Source organism: Cryptomeria japonica, chromosome 4, assembly GCF_030272615.1.
Source record: "Cryptomeria japonica chromosome 4, Sugi_1.0, whole genome shotgun sequence".
NCBI lineage: Eukaryota > Viridiplantae > Streptophyta > Pinopsida > Cupressales > Cupressaceae > Cryptomeria > Cryptomeria japonica.
The window spans coordinates 669,793,674-669,814,203 of NC_081408.1; the positions used below are offsets into that span (position 1 = coordinate 669,793,674).

The 20,530-nt window shown below is 38.0% G+C and overlaps 1 protein-coding gene across 2 annotated transcripts; it reads right to left on the bottom strand.

Annotated features, from left to right (window-relative positions):
* Nucleotides 1-13,410: 13,410 nt before the first annotated feature.
* Nucleotides 13,411-18,277, bottom strand: LOC131042708 (protein LYK5). 2 transcript variants are annotated; one of them, XM_059220043.1, is made up of 4 exons: nucleotides 18,021-18,277; nucleotides 17,287-17,927; nucleotides 15,026-15,691; nucleotides 13,411-14,368 (listed from the first exon to the last, which is right to left on the bottom strand). In XM_059220043.1, the coding sequence occupies exons 2-4, from the start codon at nucleotides 17,749-17,751 to the stop codon at nucleotides 13,571-13,573; spliced, it is 1,929 nt and encodes a 642-aa protein (XP_059076026.1). In that variant the 5' UTR covers nucleotides 17,752-17,927; nucleotides 18,021-18,277; the 3' UTR covers nucleotides 13,411-13,570. The 2 variants fall into 2 exon arrangements, with proteins under 2 accessions (XP_059076026.1, XP_057832018.2); XM_057976035.2 differs by having other exon boundaries at nucleotides 17,287-18,277.
* Between the last annotated feature and the right edge of the window lie 2,253 nt (nucleotides 18,278-20,530).

A 20,530-nucleotide genomic window follows, 5' to 3' on the forward strand; every position in this document is an offset into this window, starting at 1 on the left:
ACTTTGTAAAAATAAAGCAATTTAAATGATTTTTAAATGAATAACAAGGGCCGACCTCCATAAAACAAATAAATACCAAGCGCTCCATTTAATTTTTTAATGAATTAATAATCAATTATTAAATGCCTTCATTTTTAATTAATAAATTCGATTTTCTTACAAGGCAAAAATAATCAATTAATACCAAGCGCTAAATTTAAATGCCATTAATTAAATATCGATTTTCCTAGCATTTAAATAAATTCAAAAATGCGTTTGAGCGCCAAAATTTTTAAAAAACATGGAAAATATGTACCTCATCGCCCTGGTCCCTGACTAAGGGACAGGAGCGATCCATCACTTGGTCTTGATTTTTTGCACTTTTGACGTTCAAAGCCTTTAACCTCACGTTGGAATTGGCATTTTCGCTAGGATTTTCAAACTTGAGTGACTTGTCTTGCAAATAAATGTCCCTTAGATGTGATATCGCCCTGGTCCCTTGAAGAGGGACAGGAGCGATCCTGAAGCTCTAGCCAAAACGTGTCATCTTTCATCCTTGGTTCCTCGTTCATTGCCTCTTAAAGGACGTCCTTGACCTTAGCTATCCTTGCATTGTCTTGATTTTGTCGGAACATGAGTGTTTTAGTAAAAATCGCCTTGGTCCTTGTCCAAAGGACAGGAGCGATATGAGTCCTTTAACTTAATTGATAACACTTTTACGTTCAAAACTCTTGCATATCATCTTCAAAAGACACCTTGTACCTTTTACCCCTTTGCAAAACCTTGACTTAACGTGATTTTTGAAGGAATTAGCAACTATAATCAATATCGCTCTGGTCCCTTCCTGAGGGACAGGAGCGAACTTCAAGTCTTTGGGTTCATGCTTGCGTTCTCCAACTTGCAATCACCATCATCGTGCAAAATAAAGTTCCTTGATCCTTCGTGATCACTTGATGCTTGATAAACTTTCAAATTTTAAGCCTTCATAAGAATTTCGCTCTGGTCCCTTGGAGAGGGACAGGAGCGATTTTAGCTCTATGGGCCTTATTTCACTTTGTCACCTTCAAAACTTATATTCAACGGGTTCGTAATGTGCTCTTCTATTCATCCATGCCTTGAGATCGGTTCAAACTGTGCAAGAAAGTCATCCACAACAAAAATCGCTCTGGTCCCTTCCTGAGGGACAGGAGCGAACTTAAGCATTTTGGTCCTTTGTTGACGTTTGATAATCTTCAATTTGTCTTCAACGGGTTCGATTGACCTCCTTTCTTGCCTTCGAACATAAAATTTGCTTGATCTTTGCCTAGATCGTACCTTATGAAGAATTTCGCTCTGGTCCTTCAGTGAGGGACAGGAGCGAATTTGACCCTCTAGGCAAAACTTCATCATCTCATTGTTTTTGATCAAGTCTGGATGCTCTATCATGCTCATTTCGTCCTTCACCATGCCTTTGATGTCTCGATTCGTCCAAACAAGGTCAGGAATGGCTCAACTAAGCATTTTCGCTCTGGTCCCTTGGTGAGGGACACGAGCGAAATTTGACTTGTCGCACTCTCGATCAGGACAATTTTAATGGAATATAACATTTAAGTATAAGTGACATTTCCTTCTATGTTTCTTCTTTCTTATACTTTAAGTTATATTCCATATATACTTTCAGGATGTTTGAGAGTGGTTTCAGACCTCCAGGAGTTATATTGCAAAATCTAGTTTTTGGAGGTTTTTTCAGTTTCCAGACTTAGTCAAATTCAGGATCAGGGCATTCCAGACTTAGCCAAATTTCAGGATCAGGACCTCACTCAAGCCGGACTTGCTACCCTGTTGATCTCCCCGACAGCACTTCAAGTTATATTCATTTGATAAAATGTACCTCTTTGGACCTTCTCACATCGTCAAGACGTTAAAATCTTGCAAGGACAAAGCAAAATTGGATTTGTAGCTCCGGTCCTTCACTGAGGGACAGGAGCGATTTAGGCAATTAGCACTGTTATGGACGTCCCAAAAATCTTCAATTTATATTCAACGCATTTATCTCATGTTTTTCCTTGTTTTTGAACGTAAACTTGCCTTGACCTTTGTCTGGATTTTGCATAATGAAGGAAATCGCTCTGGTCCCTGGGAGAGGGACGAGAGCTACAAGGTACCTCGCCCTGGTCCCTTGGAGAGGGACAGGAGCGATATGGTCAATATAGGTCATTCTCCTTCGTTTTTGCATATCAAATTATATTCATTTGGCAAAGTATCTTCCTTCGGACGTCCTCAAATCATTAAACTTTCAAAATCTTGCAAGGACAAGGCGAAATTGAATTTGTAGCTCCGGTCCTTCACTGAGGGACAGGAGCGATCTTCCCCCTGGAGGCATTTCTGTGCTCATGAAAATCTTCAATTTATATTCAATGGAAAGATCTCGCCGTTCTCCATCACTTCAAACGTAAAATTTGTCTGGACTCTGCAAGAATGATGAGATATTTGAAAACGAGCTCCCGTCCTTCACTGAGGGACAGGAGCGATTTTGCTCCTACAGGCCAAAATATCATGATTTTACACATTTTATCACTTCACAAGGCGAAAACAAATCATTTGAAATGCCTAGGATCAAAAATCAAAAAAGTCAAAATTTGGTCAAAATTACTCAATTGGACAAAATTCATGTTTCATCATCAACACTTAGACGAATTTAGACTCTGCGTCAACATTCCAATTGAAAATTAGACCATTCTGGCGAATTCATTTCATTCAAAATTTGCATTCTAGAAAAGGAAACTCAAAAGCTCTCAAAAGCGACTGGATTCTGGTCCGAAAAGACGGTAATTAAAACCCTAAGGCTTGACCCTAAATCCAGACAACTAACAAACTAACAAAACCCTAAAAAAAAGCAAAGCGAAAACGAACAAAACGAGCAAAAAACATGGGTCCCCATTTGCAATGGGGCGATGTGTGAAAACGTCACAACAGGTTGTTATTGATTGGATCATTAAATTTTATGAAGATTTTTGTTGGTTTGAACTTCACAAACAGTTTTTGAACACTCTCCCCCTTATCACTCGGAGCCATAGGAGTGGATTGCTCCATTTGACTCACAACCAGTTGATAACTGTGGAGTGTTGCGCACAACTACAGAAAGGAAGTAAACTCAAATAGAAGAAGCTTTTCCCTGATATCTTTTTGCAAATTAGAAATGAAAATTATTTGAATATCATTATCAGGTACATGAAAAGAAATTTGAGCACACAAATGCTTATATCTACCAATGAAATCAATCACTTTTTATTTAACACCTTGTTTACAATGCATTAAATCAGTCAAAGTGATTTTAGGACCAATGTTGTTTTGAAATTGTTGGATGAAAGCATTTGCTAGTTGTTGAAAAGAAGTAATAGAATAAGAAGGCAAAGAGAAATACCATTGTAAGGCCTTATCTCTTAGTGTTCTTGTAAACAATTTTGCAAGCAATCGTTGATCATAAGCAAAATCAGTACACAAGGTTTGAAATGTTTTGACATGAAGCCCGAATCCGAAAGTACAGCTGCGCACATGCAACCTACACACAGAAAAGAGAGAAAAATAGGTTGGGATTGGGGGTTTGCCTTTAGGTCAAACCCCAGATTTGGAATTGACCAAGTAATGAAAGAAGGTACTTGCAAGTAGATGTAAATGAAAGACTGAATTGTAAATCACCTCAAGGGAGGTTGTAGTAGCAATGTTGATAGAAATTGTAAGAACCCCCTCCAATTCAGATTTAAAATTTCAGTTTACACCCTTATGGTATTTTGTCAAACACTTGGCATACAACTGATCAAACACTTTAAACTTAAAGGGACATCAAAAGACAATTGTGTTTAACAATAAAAGGGTTGTTGTAATCATAATGTGACTGTGAAGGAATGATTGATTAATACTAACTTTCAGATGTATAAACATATGAGAGATAATGAGATCATGAATCAATGGAACAACAGATAAACATTATTACAAACAGTTGGTGCACCATCTATTAACAATGATAATAGGTAAATAACCTTCAGACTGATTATTCATGAAACCAATGCTTCATTACATGAGCTGACTACAATTGGACATTATTCGGTGGACAATTAGGCCCTTTGACAGTGGAATATGCCACATTAAGCAATCACCATGTCTGCTGAAGATTATGCTTCAAATTTGCTATTGGTTTCTATTGATGAATGTCTCCAATGATGCCTCAAACCTGACCGATTTCCTTCCTTGTGACAGCGCCTAACCTTCTCCAATGATCCTCTTGTGTTTTGAAGTGTTAATGCATAAAATCGAGGGGTCCAAGGAGGGGTGGACCTGATATATTTCGACCTCTCCTAGTAATTATTTATGGCACTCTTGACACCAACCAATACACCTATAATCATCGCCTTGATCATACTTTCAATCTGCAATCATTGGAATATGGAATCGATGTAAATATGCCGAGATATGAGTAAAAATAAGGGTACCATGAGGTCTGCAACCTCTGTCAACAATAAGCCAATAACCCACAATCTGCCTCCAATCAATTTCTGAATCCTCAAATAAGAATATCGCTATCCTTCTGGTTCCAAAATATGCCTCCAATATCAATCTTCATCTAATCTGAAAATTCTGAATTCTGAAGTACATGAGGTCTGATATGAAAACTCTTTAGGCACAAATTGAGAATCTGAAATACTCATCATTCCTTTAGCAACCCCTTAGAGGATCTTTCACCTCCTTAGTTATGCTTGACCAATAAGGAGGTATCGTTCCCTAAGATCATCTATGAACAACTGGTGTCTTCACACTCACAAGAGATAACAACCAAACAATTGATGCCTTATGTGTCTTCCCTATCTTCTATTTATACATTACTTATCACATCACAAACACCTTCTAGAAGATAAGGTTAGGTACAATTTATATTATTTTATTAAAACATTATAATGTACCTTTTTAATTAATTGATTGATAAACATCGACACGTCTCCTGATACATGTATCTCTTAAATCATCAAAATGTTAATAGATAATGAGATGTGAAGCCTCAAATAGCCACAACATGACCCCCAAAACACTCCTCTTGGCCTACGAGGGTCCGACAATAGGCCAATCCCGTCAAATACTGAAGTCTAATGTGAATGGGACATTACAGTCCGCCCTCCCTGAAATTGCTTGTCCTCAAGAAATCTCAATGTTGGATGCTGCAAGATGTCCTCTTTTTCCCAAGTCGCATCCTCCTCTGGTAGATCCTTCCACTTCACCAAATATTCCCTGATAACTCTATTCCTCAACTTGCACTCCCTGAAAACAATGATAGCCTCAGGTATTAGTATCAACTTTCCTTCTTCATCAAGGGGTGGCAACACTGTAGAAGGTACGACATGGTGTCCTATCGCCTTCTTGAGGCGCAACACATGGAAAACATTATGTATCCTAGCATATGTTGGTAGCTCAAGCTCATAGGCCACCTCTCCAACTCTCCTCACAATCTAAAATAGCCCATAGTAACGTGGCTTAAGCTTTTATGATCTACTCTTCTTGAGAGTAGATTGTCTGTATGGCTGCAGCATCAAGTACACCATATCACCAATGTCAAAAGATCACTCGACTCTTTTCTGATCTACATACTACTTATGTTGATTCGGTGCCTTCTAAATATTCTCCTTCAATGATCGTACAATGTCCTGACTCTCTTGAAGGAAATATCTAGCACTGGGCACCTTGTTGTCAATCAACAAAAGATATAGGAAGTTGGGCACATCATAGCCATAAAGTTCCATGAATGGTGTCATCCAAATAGACATGTGGTAAGTAGTATTATAGCAATACTCACACAAGTGCAACCATTTAATCCATGCCCGTTGTTGTCCAGCTATGTAATTTATGAGGTAGCCCTCCACCCATTTGTTCACATTTTCTGTCTACCCATCGGTCTGCGGGTGGTAGCTAGTGTTGGGGGTGAGCTCAATGCCACTAAGTATAAACAATTCTTGCCAAAAGTGACTCATGAATCTACTATCTCTGTCACTCACTATGGTTCGTGGCAACCCATGAAGTTTGAAGATCTCTCAGTAAAACAAATCTGCCACCTGTGTTGCCGAGTAGGTAGCTGAGATCGGAAAGAAGTGGGCAAACTTCGTAAGACGATCTACTACCACAAATATACAATCACTGTTGTGGACTCTAGGCAACCCTATGATAAAATCCATCGAAAGACATTCCCACTTCTGATCCGAAATGGGGAGTGGCTAAAGTAGTCCCGCTGGATAAGAATGTTCCTTCTTGTTCTGCTGACAAACTGGACACTCTCTCACATACTGAAGCACATCGGACTTAAGTCCTTTCCAAGTAAACCGCTCCCTAACCTGCCTGTATGTCTTGTAGTACCCTAGATGTCTAGCCATAGGGGAATCATGCAATGCCCTCAAAATATTTCCCTTCAACTCCGATCCTGGTACAAGAAAAATTCTCCCTTTGTAAATGATTAAATCATTCACAATGGAGTATCTATCATCCTACACAGTACCATACATAATACTAGAAGCCTAAGAATCCTTAGCATACTCTCCTACAATCAAATGTTTCCAATCCTCAGCAATCGCAACCATGGCATCCAAATGTGGTCTCTGTGATAACGCATCACCAACAATGTTGTTCTTCCCCTTGACATAAGTGATGCTAAAATCATACGCTTGCAACTTGCTAACCCACTTCTACTGGCGATCATTCAAGTCCCTTTGTCCAAGGAAATGCTTCAGACTATTATGATATGTCTTGATGTTGAATTTGGAGCCTACCAAATATTGCCTAAACTTGGCCAATGCATGCATGACGACCAACATCTCCTTATCATAAATATTGTAGGTACGTTTAGGCCCTCTCAATTTTCGGCTCTCAAATGGAATAGGATGCTTGTTCTGCATCATGACTACACCAATACCTTCACCAAATGCATCACACTGAAACTAAAAGGGTCTAGTGAAGTCTGGAACAACCAATATTGGGCAGGTGGTCATCAACTGTTTAAAGTTTTCAAAACACTATTGTGCCCGATCAATCCAAATGAAGGCTTCCTTCTTCATCAAGTTTTTCAATGGTGCTGCCTGTTGTAAAAAAACCTTGACAAAGCGTCTATAAAATCCACACAAGCCCATGAATCCTCTAAGCTGAGTAAGGTTGTCAGGTGTAGGCCAATCTATGATAGCACGAACCTTATCGTGATCCATACACACTCCTTTAGCACTGATGATATGTCCAAGATATAATAATTATGTCATTCCTAATGCACACTTGGACTCCTTGGCATACAAGGATTATTTTTCCAGAATACTCAACACTTCATCTAGATGTGCCAAATGTTCCTTCCACATCCTACTGTACACCAAGATATCATCAAAGAAAACAAGAAGAAACTTCCTTAGCTAATGCTAGAAGACCCTAATCATTGTAGACTGGAAAGTAGCTGAGCATTGGTCAACCTAAAAGGCATGACCAAAAACTCGAAGTGTCCATAATGGCATCGAAAATTTGTTTTCTCTATATCCTGCTCCCTTGCTCGTATCTGGTGATAACCCGATCTCAACTCTATCTTGGAGAAGAGGCAAGCTCCATGCAAATCATCAATAAGCTCATCAATGCATGGAATATGGTACCTATTTTTTGATAGTTCTTTTGTTTAGAGCCCTGTAGTCTATACACATCCTCAAAGTCCCATCTTTCTTCTTAACTAGTACCACAAATGAAGCAAAGGGGGACTTACTCGGTCGTATATGTCCCATGTCGAGTAGTTCCTTGATGATTTTCTCTATTTCATCCTTCAACCTTTTTGGGTGCCTATAAGGTGTGATCATAACAGGTTTTGCACCCTCCTCAAGCTCAATGATGTGTTTCATTCCCCTATCAGGAGGTCGCCCTAGTGGTATGGCACTAAACACCTTGCAGTGTTTAGTCAATAAACCCTGAATATCGGGTGGGTACTCTACCTTTTGATGCTCTGTCTGTCTAGGTATGATATGTCAAGTTGCTGCCCACTTATGATGATCATGACGAATCAGTCTCTCCATCCTCCTAAAAGAGATCATCTGTAGGTTTGAGTCTGTAATAACTTTGAGCACATGTTTCCTGCAGTTATCTTCAAAACGAAGTTCCATTTGCTTGACATTGAGTGTGAGTTCCTCAATAGCATGTATCCAAGTCATCCCAAGAACCACATCCATGTCACCCGTGTTAACTACATAGAAATCAACTGTAAACTCATAGTCACTCAAATGCATAGGAAGATCAATAATCATTTTATTGCAAGAGAGAGCAAAGCCATCATCAACTCTTACCCGTACTCCTTCAAATTCCTGTGTCTGAATTCCACACCTAGCCACCAATTTCTCATCGATGAAGTTATGTGTTGCCCCTGTGTCAAAGAGAGTGATGACACGTTGCCCTGCTATGACTCCCCTCATTTGGAAAGAAGCTTCCCGATGCAAGGAAGTAATGCACATAGTAGTATTCTTCCCCTCTAATTCAGGTTCTAAAATTTCTGATGCCTTTTCAGACTCTACATCTTCATGTTTTGTTTGCTGGTCTAAGAAGTCAGAATTGTCCTCATACTCATAAACCCACTCCATTTGTTTTGCCTTTACCTTGGGTCTCATGGGGCACTCATGATCAGGAGTATAAGGTGCTTTACACCAAAAACAAAGTTTCTTCTTCCTTAAATCATTAAAACTCTCATGATTTCTACCCATAGGAAATTTATCTTTAAAATCAGGTTTATCTATTTTCCTAAAGGGCAACTTTGTTGGATGTAGATTTTGATGGAAACTTACTTTGGGGTGCAACCATCTCCATACTCCATGCCTTCTTCATAGCCTCCAACAAGGTTGGTGGGTCAAATGCCTTAACCCATCCTCTTAGCGGCTCCATCAGTCCTTCTATGAATAATATGACCAACCTTCTTTCTGAAATGCTAGGAACCATCTCTACAAGTCTCTGAAATTCTCCCACATAAGGTTCTAGTCCACTTATTTGCTTGAGCTGTGCCAAATCTCTGAAATATATCTTAGGATCTTTTCAGTTAAATCTTTCAATCAATCGGTTATTGAATTCTGCGTAGGTGGTGATTTGGTTATGCCCCAATGTAATAAGGCCATGATACCACCACTCATGAGCAACACCCTCTAAATGTAGTGTGGCGAACCTAATGACATCTTCCTCGAGCATCAGACGTAGTGACAAATAATTGTCAAGTTTCTGCACCCAAGCTCTAGTCGTGCTCTTGTCACTGCCATAAAAGTATGGCATGGTGATCTTCCCAAGGGTATGCTGGTAATCAGATCACTGATTATGATAATCATTCCGGCCTCCATTCCTTCTTCCTCTTTGATTCATATACCTGTCAAAGGACCACATTTCTCGCAAATCAGGAGGTAGAGTGGTGTACTCCAAGTAGGCCTGACGTGCTTCAACAACATAAGGAGTAGTAGCAACATTAAGAGGTTGTTCTTCACGTGGAGTGAAGGTAGGGAAGAGTGGTCTAGAGGCCAATCCTCTAGTCCAAGTATCATGTCAGGTTGTAGCCTTGTCTCCTGATTTGTCTCTTGTTCTATTCATTTCATTACGACTACCACTTCTACTGTCTTCGCCTGAGTTATTTGTTCTATTTTCTTCAGCCTGCTAATTCATTCTACCAAGCATTTGTGACATCATATAAAAAAAAATGTCAAAATTTTGCTCCATGCTCGCATCTCTATCTTCTTCGGCCATCTTTTCTTTGTCTTTCTCTCTTTATGCTTCAGATAAGGTGTCAGCTTCAGGTACTTGTAGAATTTGGAATTGTTGTCTTCATTGTTCCCTGTTGTAGTATCTGGTTTCTCTATCACTCATCAATGCACATGATGGCAGGATCTTGGTTCTGATACTACTGTAAGAACCCCCTCCAATTCTGATTTAAAATTTCAATTTTTACCCTTATGGTATTTTGTCAAACACTTGGCATACAGCTGATCAAACACTTGAAACTTCAAGGGACATCAAAAGACACTTGTGTTTAACAATAAGATGGTTGTTCTAATCACAATGTGACTGCTAAGGAATGACTGATTAATACTAACTTTCAGATGTATAAACATATGAGAGATAATGAGATCATGAATCAATGGAACAATAGATAAACATTATTACAAAAAGTTGGTGCACCGTCTATTAACAATGATAATAGGTAAATAACCTTCAGACTGATTATTCATGAAGCCAATGCTTTATTACATGAGCTGACTACAATTAGACATTATTCGGTGGACAATTAGGCCCTTTGATAGTGAAATATGCCACATTAAGCAATCACCTTGTCTGTTGAAGATTATGCTTCAGATCTGCTACTTTTTGCTATTGATGAATGTCTCCAATGATGCCTCAAACCTGACCGATTTCCTTCCTTGTGACAGCGCCTAACCTTCTCCAATGACCCTCTTGTGTTTTGAAGTGTTAATGCATAAAATCGAGGGGTCCAAGGAGGGGTAGACCTGAGATATTTTGACCTCTCCTAGTAATTAATTCTGACACTCTTCACACCAACCAATACACCTATAATCATCGCCTTGATCATACTTTCAATCTGCAATCATTGGAATATGGAATCGATGTAAATATGGTGAGATATGAGTAAAAATAAGGGTATCATGAGGTCTGCAACCTCTATCAACAGTAAGGCAATAACCCACAATCTGCCTCCAATCAATTTCTGAATCTTCAAATAAGAATATCGCTATCCTCCAGGTTCCAAAATATGCCTCCAATATCAATCTTCATCTAATTTGAAAATTCTGAATTCTGAAGCACATGAGGTCTGATATGAAAACTCTTTAGGCACAAATTGAGAAGTTGAAACACTCCTCACTCCTTGAGCAACCTCTTAGAGGATCTTTCATCTCCTCAGTTATGCTTGACCAATAGGGAGGTATCGCTCCCTAAGATCTTATGCGGACAACTAGTGTCTTCACACTCACAAGAGATAACAACCAAACAACTGATGCCTTATGTGTCTTCCCTTTCTTCTATTTATACATTACTTGTCACATCACAAACACCTTCTAGAAGATAAGGTTAGGTACAATTTATATTATTTTATTAAAACATTATAATGTGCCTTTTTAATTAATTAATTGATAAACACCGACATGTCTCTTGATACGTGTTATCTCTTGAATCATCAAAATGTTAATAGATAATAAGATATGAAGCCTCAAATCACCACAACATGACCCCCAAACCACTCCTCTTGGCCTACGAGGGTCTAATAATAGGCCAATCCCGTCAAATACTGAAGTCTAATGTGAAGGGGACATTACAGAAATGCTTGTATGAAATTGAATGTTGAAATCAATCTCCTCTTCAATGGTTGAATCCTTGACTTGAATGCAACACCTAGCCTTAAAGGGAGACTTGAGAATACTCAATGTTGGAAAAGAATGCTTGAATGCTCTTGAATGCTTGATAACTTGTGAATTTTCCTCTCATCCAACCTTATGCAAATGAGAGGACAAATGCCCCTTAAATACATGATAGTGGATTTGAATTTCGTCACAGGCCAAAATCAAGGGAGTTTCCCGCTCGAGGCACAACCAACAATGCAACCCTAGGAAGGGTCCTACCCCAAAATAGGGCAGGGATAGGGGTGCCATGCCCCTATCCTAGGAGGATAGTGGATCCACGCCCCTGTCCTACCCCTTTCTCTAGGGCAAAGTGCGGACGAGGTGATGTAGAGGCCTAGGAAGAAGCTTTTTCTACAAGTCGAGCAATCTCTGGTCTCCAATGAGGCTAGAGGATTCGAGTTCGCATGTGTGAGGACCCTAATGCAGTTGAAAATTGCTAGGGTTGCAATTTTATGACACTACATTATTTTATCTTAAACATGAAATCTTTGACTTCAAACCACTAAAATACAAACTCCAAAGTGGGCACCCATTTCCTAAAAGATTGGGATTACACGGTATCTTCTTTCCTACACAATAGGAAACATGTCATTAACTTCATCTACCATGTAGGATTCCACCTCTCTAAGAGGACCCACAAAATGAATGGTAAACACGTAGGAAATAATCAACTTAGGATAAATAAATATGCACCAAAATAATTAATTAAATCAATTATCAATATTAGGACTCAAAGGTTGAAACACCTTAAACCCAACATAATCAAACAAAGCCCATAAATTTTATTGCAGACATATATGTTCATAATTCAAATTTTACTTTTATAATGTAACTAATAATTATAATAATGGTCTTAGTGTACTAGTACCTCAATGCCTAATGAGAATCAAAGATAAAATTGTCTTTGTGGAGTAGCAAGCTTAATAAGTGTGTCTCTTACATCTAGAAGTTGAATAGCCAAAAAACTTAAGTCTTTGAAGATAAATAAACCTAAACACACTCTCAAGGTAATGGAGGTATGAAGCATTGAAGAATCACTAATTTCCAATATACAAATGAGTTGAAACTTGATTATGTGAGACACCTCAATACAACCTATTTCTAAGATAGCTACTTTGTTCAACCCATCCATTACAATTAAACATTAACATTATCTTTTATTTGTTAAAAAATGAGTAGTGTAAAAAAATTATGTAAGATAAGTTATTGAAGAGAAAAAGTCAAATTCTATGGACACACTACCTATGAATGTCCTTGAAAAAATTATTGAGATTATCCTTGAAAGAAAGAAGTAAAGGGTTTATTTAGACTATATATTTTAATGAGCACAATCAATCAATATAAGTATAAATAGTTTGAAGAAGAATTATAATCTCAACACAATATTAACACAATAGCACCTCAATGTTTAATGAAATCTAAGAAGAAAATCCTCTTTGCACAATAGAGAGTTAAATAAGAGCACCTCTACTAAATAAAAATTGAATTGTTCACAAATTTAAACCTATAAAGATGAAAAATAAATTTTAGAACACTCTCAAATTAAACAAGTTTATAAATAAGCCTACTTGTTAGAAGACTATGGAATCATAATTTGTAATGTATATATGAAATGAAGATCAATTGTTTGAACCCTCTCCATACAAACTCATTCCATATTCTTCTTCAATTATTTCATCATTAAATTATCATTTTTGTACCACTATTATCCTATTTCTTACATTTTTTTATTTTTCATACAAAACATTATCTTTTTATTATTGCTTTTCTTTAAGAATAAAATTATACTAAAGAGTTGGAAAAAAATACATAATCTAAGAGAGGAGATCAAAGAACATAAGAGAGAGTTCAAAAAAATCCAACACTAAACTACACTTCAAAGAGGAAGCTCCTCTTTTAAAGTTAGAAAAAAAATTATACTAATTTTACAAATTCATTGTCAAAAGAATTTTGTATTGACATTGGATGCTATAGAAATTATTTTTGGATGCTATAGAATTTTTTTATTATTATTAAAAAAATTATATAATAATAATAAATAAATAAATACACTAGATTTGTTCTTTCACATATTTGATAAATTCCCCCAAAAAAACGAGTGCGTAGAAAAATTCACAAACGAGCATAAAATGAAACTATCAATCCTCAGCCATTCGAAGAACCCAGTAAAAGCTTGGTTATCGACCAGGCATTAGATTCTCACTCTCAAAAGAATCAGAGTCCAACATGGCAGAATGCCATTTAGAAAGACTCAATACAATATCCATAGTTGCAGGTCGGCGGTTCAAATCCTGGTCCACACATTCAGCAGCCAGCTGAGCCACAGCCAGAGCCATATCCATGGGACAAGCATCTCTCAAGCTAGAATCCATAAAACCCTTCAAGCTCTCCTCGGGATTCGAACTCTCAACCACTGACCCAATTTCAGTCGAAAGCAAGTGTTCCTGGACATCGCCATTATTATCCTCCAACACAGGCCCTCGGCCAGACAGGAGCTCCAGCAGAACAACCCCGAAAGAAAAGATATCCAGCTTTGGCGTGACGAGGCCACTGGAAAGATATTCAGGCGCCATGTAACCCTTGGTACCTACAACATGCCTGGTTAATGCATAATCCTCTGCGGATTTTGCAAGGCCAAAATTGGCGATTTTGGCCCTGTAATTGCTGTCCAGCAAAATGTTGCTGCTCTTTATGTCCTTGTGTACGTAAGGCGGATTGGCGTAGTTGTGCAAGTAATGGAGTCCGTTCACGACATCCAAGGCAATCTGTATTCGCTGCTTCCAGCTCAAGCAAATGGAGGAAGAAATTGAGCTGCCTCGAGACGTCCAGGTTTCGAATTCGGGGCCGTGCAGCAGCTCGTCCAGTGAGCCGTGCTCTGCGTACTCGTAGATCAGGTAAAAACGGCCCTCGCTTTTGCAGATGCCGAGAAGGCGGACAAGGTTGAAATGGTTAAGGGTTTTTAGAATGTTGAGCTCCTGTACAGGGGATAAAGCATGAAACATGTGAAAACTTGTATACCTTAAGAGCCTGAATGGAAGACAAATCTTGCCAATTGAAAGACATGAAAATTATAGTAAAATCTTGTGTATCTTAAGGTTTTCATAATGCATTTAGCTTCTGGTCATCAAACGAGCTCTACTTTTTAATTTAATAAATGACGGATAAGTAACATAATCCAAAACATCTGAAACAAAATTCTGAAAGAAAAAGTCTTGAATTTTGTTGAAGAGCTAGCAGAGTTGAAATGAGATAACATAAACAAAATTCTACACTAGTTATCTCAAAGATCTAATTCTGACTTTTTAGGTCAACAATATAATCTATTGTCATGAACAATGAAATCAAATAAACAGAACAAAATTGTCCACAATTGTTCTGCAAAAATCTGTCTCTATTTACCTATGATTTTAATCATAGGTTTTTCTGCAGAAACTTGTTCTGCAATATAATCTATTGTCATGAACCATGAAATCAAATAAACAGAACAAAATTGTCCACAATTGTTCTACAAAAATCTCTCTCTGTTTACATAAAATCATAGGTTTTTCTGCAGAAGCTTCTTTTGCTATTTTGTAGTTTACATTTAAAAAAAAAAGAAATTAGTAAAAATTCACGCTGGTTAAGATGTTTACCTGTGAGACATCCCCTGTCATTTGCTTAATTGCTACAGGGGCAGCGTCGATGCCGAGCAGGCCGCGGTAAACAGACGCTGTGATTCTGTTCGATGCACTGAAATTGTCGGTGGCGGACTGCAAATCTTCGAATTTATACTGCGGAAGGATATGGCCCATGTCGGCCATGCCCGCCAACAGGTCAGGGTTTTTAGCCTTCCTAGGGCTTGGAATCGAATTCAGGACCTTCTCGGGTAGCTGTTGTCTCTTTTTCTTCCTCCTTCGGACAATACAGGCACCTGCCACCAGAGCCGCCGCCAGAACTCCAGCCGCCACACCTACGCCGATGCCTATATGTTCCCCCGTCTTGGAACCTCCACCCCCTGTGGGAGTGGAAGTGCTAGTTGGTGGTGGTGGCGGCGGTGGCGATGGAGATGACTGTGGGGAAGATGTGGGTGCGGTGGTCAGAGGCACCAGCAACGTTGTGTAGGGTAAAATTGTGTCGTCATCTGCGGTTAGCCCATTGGCGTCCATGATTTCCTGTGCGGTTGCTCCATACAGTTTACCAATGGCGGCCAGGCTGTCTCCGAAACGGACTGTGTAGGATAGCAGGTATTTGGTCCCATTTCCAGTCTGAGTTTTTGTTGGGCAAGCGCACCGTAGGGGAACTGATATGTTCATTCCAATCTGTTGCACACCAAAACCCCACAGAAATTTTGTTTTGAGAAGAGACTAAGCAGAACTCAACCATATCACGGAATTAATCATTTTGTAATTAATATGTCAAGAGGGTGCTAAAAAGTTTTAAGCTTCAGCTCTCTACAACGGGATTTTCCTGCCAAATACCGTGGCCGCTCTGTCTGGTTCAAGATTATTATTTTTAATGCGTGCGTGTAGGATGGGATTATTTGTTAAAACAACATAAAACAATGCTTTAATTTTACTTCTGCTGGCAGTTATCTGCACATTTTGAAAGAGGAATTACAGCAAAGAATCGAAGCTTTAGGAGGGAAAGAAACACAAACAACCTTGGATAAGACAGAAAAGTATCTGAGATCGAGAACATTCGAGAAGTAAATGGAAGGTCCTCAATTTGAGTCAGAGAGACTACGTGAATTCAATTTTCAGTAGAGGGAGATGGAGTCTGAACAGTTAATTGAAGCCTCGCTAAGGTAAAGAGGGCCTCTGAGTTGAAGCTTCTCTGCGGGATGGGGAAACAGGTCTGTTGAAATTGAAGCTTCACTAGCAGAAACCATGTTTACATGAATTAAAGCTTTGGTCTAGATGAATTGAAGCTTCACTGGGGAAAAACAGGTTTAGGAATTGAACCGTCACTGGGGAAAAACGGGTTTATCTGAATTAAAGCTTGAACTGGGGAAAAACAGGTTTATCTGGAGTGAAGCTTCACTGGAGATAAACAGGTTTATCTGAATTGAAGCTTCAACTGGGGTAAAACAGGTTTATCTGGATTCAAGCTTCAGTGAAGGAAAACAGGTTTATCTGACTTGAAGCGTCAACTGGGGAAAAACAGGTTTATATCTGACTTGAAGCTTCACTGGAGAAAAACAGGTTTATCTAAATTGAAGCTTCAACTGGGAAAAGCAGGTCTACGTGAATTGAAGCTTCGTTTAGGGGAAAACAGGTTTATGGGAATTGAAGGTTCTCTAGAGCAAAACATTTGTTAGAACAATTGAAGACAAATATCTAACTGGTAGAACACTTAAGAAGCAAATGGGAGAGTTTACTAGAAAGAAATGAAAACAGAAAAGAAAAACAATAAAGAAGGTATTTGTCAACATAGAAAAACATCACAGAATTGAAATGATCCCATCTGAAAAATAAGAAAGAAATAATCAGGAGTAACCATACAAAAACACCACAGAAAAACACAGACTGACGTTTCACATTAAAATGAGGAGTTTCAAGATTTCCATTTATGCAGGAGACCTTGAAACAGTGTCAGAAAGAGGAACCCTTAAGTTACGTCCTACATTATTCAAATCTGTAGGAGTATTTCCCAAGGAAGGATTTTTTCCAAATTTTGTTTGATAAAAACTTTAAACTTAAATTTCAGATAAAGGCAAAAAAATTCACAGTGAAATGCACAAATTTTCTGCAAAATTGTCGAAAATCTTGTTCCCACACCTGCTGATAAAAACTTACAGCACGGCTCTCTCCAAGAAACCATTATCTGATAAATAAATCACACATTTCAAAAAAAAGTTTCAACCCTCTAAATAATTTGACCAAAAAAATTAACCAATTGGCTCACAAATACCGACCTGGAGAGCGGTGGCAGCCACAGAATTTTGCTGTTGAAGAGCCTGGCAGGTGGAGAGCCCCTGGTAAGTGTTATTAGCTACTTTAAAATAACTATCATCTGGTTGGATAATATAGCTTGCGTTGGCCTGAGAGTAACTCCCCGCGCAGGAACAGTCAACAGGCACTATAACTGCTTTATCTATGTCCAAAATCTGATTCTGCGAGGAATTGTTGATGGTGGCCATTTGTGATTGATTAGAATTAAGGAGGGTGCTGATGTTAGCGAGGGTCTGGTAACCTGTCTGTGACCTGTACACTGCGTAGGCCTGGCATGACTTTGCTTCTCCATTGCACTTATACCCGTAATTTATATCTTGTGTGTTCGAGCAATCTAGATTGTATTTGGCTTCGTAAGCCTGCTGTGCCGAAACAACCTGGAGAATCACAAGTAGAACAGGCACATATAGCAGGCGTACTGAATCCATTTTTCCCTAAGGCCTAATTGAAAAGGGCAAATCTATTTTCTTATAAAGCCATTTTTCCTGAGGCCTAATTGAAGAGGGCAATGAGGCCCAATTGAAAAGGGCAGGCAATTTTCTTATGGTGCCTCAGTACGAATTTTGCAACGTAACGGAAAGAGACTTCTGGGATTGGAGTCTACCTTCCTGTAAAGTTCAGGCAGGCAATTTTCTTATGGTGCCTCAGTACGAATTTTGCAACGTAACGGAAAGAGACTTCTGGGATTGGAGTCTACCTTCCTGTAAAGTTCAAGCTTTCTCAGTTGCCAATTTGGACCGATTTTAATTTAAGGGCTTAGCCGCCAATTGAGAGGGTTGCCCTGTTTTTTTCTTTAATTGCAGAAAGATGACAAAAAGTAGCTACAGGGATTACAGAGGGCTGTCCTGTTTTGGGCTGCCAGAATTCTAGAAAGGTGTTCCGTGGGAGAAGTAAAGATTGAATACAATCAATCTTTGAAAATGTTATATCATAACAAAATATGTTGGACTGTTAATCTGATAGTTTAATGGCCTATTTTATTCTTTTAGCGTTGAAGATTGTTTTTATATTGTACTAGTTTCGCGCGTTTACTTGTTTTGATCTCCCTTTTGCTGGTTTGTAATTCCATAATTTTTTCATTGACTTTATTTCTGGGTTAATTGAGAACTTTAAAAAAAACAGCTCTTGTGTGCAGCACTTAACCTGCACCTTTTGACTTTGACTTTTTATTTTTAGGTTTGAAGCTGTTACGTAATTTAGGTGCTAGGTCTAAATGATAAACTAGGGGGGTCTTTTGTCTTCATCACGGCTCATTAAGTTTGGTCTTATGTTTGGGTTCAATTCAAATTTGAATCTTTCGTCGAAGAGTCTTAAAAGTTGTTTTATGCATCTCATAGTGGAATAGGTTTGCTTGATGTCCAAAAGGTTTTCATTTTACTTGAGTCTTTTTGGTGTCAAAAAGACTTATTTTTCTATTCATGTATTGCAAAACTTTTAAAAGTCTTATATTTTTATGGAAGACCATGTGATTTTGAGTCAATGATTTTAAAAGAAATCAATTTTATGTTTTGGAGGGAATTCCAAGTAGGCACTTTCAACGCATATCTTGGTTAGGATGGCCAAACTCAAGGTCAAATCTGTGATAAAAAATGAAGAATTTATAATCAAGAGGAGTTAACAACATTTTCAAGGGCAAGAAAACCCTAGTTTCTTATTCATGGCCACCAAGACTTACCTTATCTCCAACTAAGGTTTGAGGAGCAATTTCATGTGTTGATCATGGAGGAAAGACCCTAAAAAGGCTTGTGTAAGGCACGAGGCTCATTATAGTCGTCACATGTAGAGGTTGCCCATGCATAGCTTACCAAGCAAGTTTGGTTTATTCTTTCAACTTTTAAATTATTTTCCATGAGGAAAGCAAGGTCATTTGCTCTTGTTATAGAGGGTTTTCTTTGTTTTGTTCTTGAGGCTAATTCATGGTGTCTAAGATATTCAAAACTCTAACAATCCAAGGGGGCCCATAGCTCTCGAGTTTATCAGTCTCAAGCCCAACATCCATTAGGCATCAATAGACTTTGCAGCCACATTTGTAGTCTCAACAAAGGGTAGTATTGACACCTTACAAATGGACAAAAGATAATGAAAGAAATAGAGATACTCATCTAAAAAATGCAATCCTAAAATCATAACAAATATGAGACAATAAGACATTGAGCAAATCAAAGATTTTGAAGACAAAGGTTCCAGATGGTGAAAATGCCACACCTCTAAAATCTTTAGTATTTTATTGCATAACGATGGCAGACCTTCTCAAAAGAGACACCAATATCAAAGACGGTCATAACACATAAGACAATGGATTACAAAGCTATAGAATAAATGTTATGACAGTCAACAAAGGGGCAAAGTCACAAAGGATTGTCATTTGAGCAGTGAGACTGGGTAATTTGTGGTAGTCACCTAATGTTCAAAGACAAAAGATGGGCAACATTGTACTAAGGAGAACCAAGAGACAATTAGTAAGGAAAATTGGTAAGTAATAGTGCAGTCCTTTATTGCTTTCATGGAATGGAAGCAATGATGACCACTACTCAAATTAAAGGAGCACTCATAAAGAGAATATAGCAACATTCAATGAACTATTGTAGACACCTAAAATTGTCCTAGCCTAATTAAATAAATATTTTTTTTATTTAATTAATTTATCCTAAGCCTTCTATTAATAAATAGATCTTTATTTATTTAATTCATTCATTAATCCTCTTCTAGCATTTTTTTATTTAAATAAATTATATTTTTATTTATTTAAATTATCCTTTCCCTAAATTAAATAAAAAAAAATTATTTACTTAATTGGTCCCACTTCCTCTATTAATTAAATAGAGCTTTATTAATTTAATTAATTTATTAGCTTTTTCTCTCCATGACACTTGTGATTTATTTCTTGAGTTTATCCTAACTACCCCCTTCATATTTTATCATTTTCCCTACCTACCCTTTAATCTTTGCCGACCATTTATCTTTTCACCTCTTAATCAGGATCCCTTCATTTTCTAAGGTGTTCTAATTCTCTATATAAGAGGATTCTTTCATCCTTATCAACCCCTAATATACAACCACAATCTGTTCTTTGTTGAGCTCTTGTGCACATACAAAATCTGAGAGAATATATCAAACAAGTTCAATGGAGATAGGAAACAATGGAGATCAAATCCTATCAAGCATGTGAATGGTATAATCTATCTATTTTGTTGTGATTTGCATGTT

Excerpts from the sequence above, each read along its gene's own strand:
- LOC131042708 (XM_059220043.1), bottom strand. The coding sequence starts at position 17,751 with ATGGATTCAGTACGCCTGCTATATGTGCCTGTTCTACTTGTGATTCTC. Across the intron at positions 15,692-17,286 it reads TGGCTGCCACCGCTCTCCAG|ATTGGAATGAACATATCAGT; the intron begins GTCGGTATTTGT and ends GGTGTGCAACAG. Across the intron at positions 14,369-15,025 it reads TGACAGGGGATGTCTCACAG|GAGCTCAACATTCTAAAAAC; the intron begins GTAAACATCTTA and ends TCCCCTGTACAG.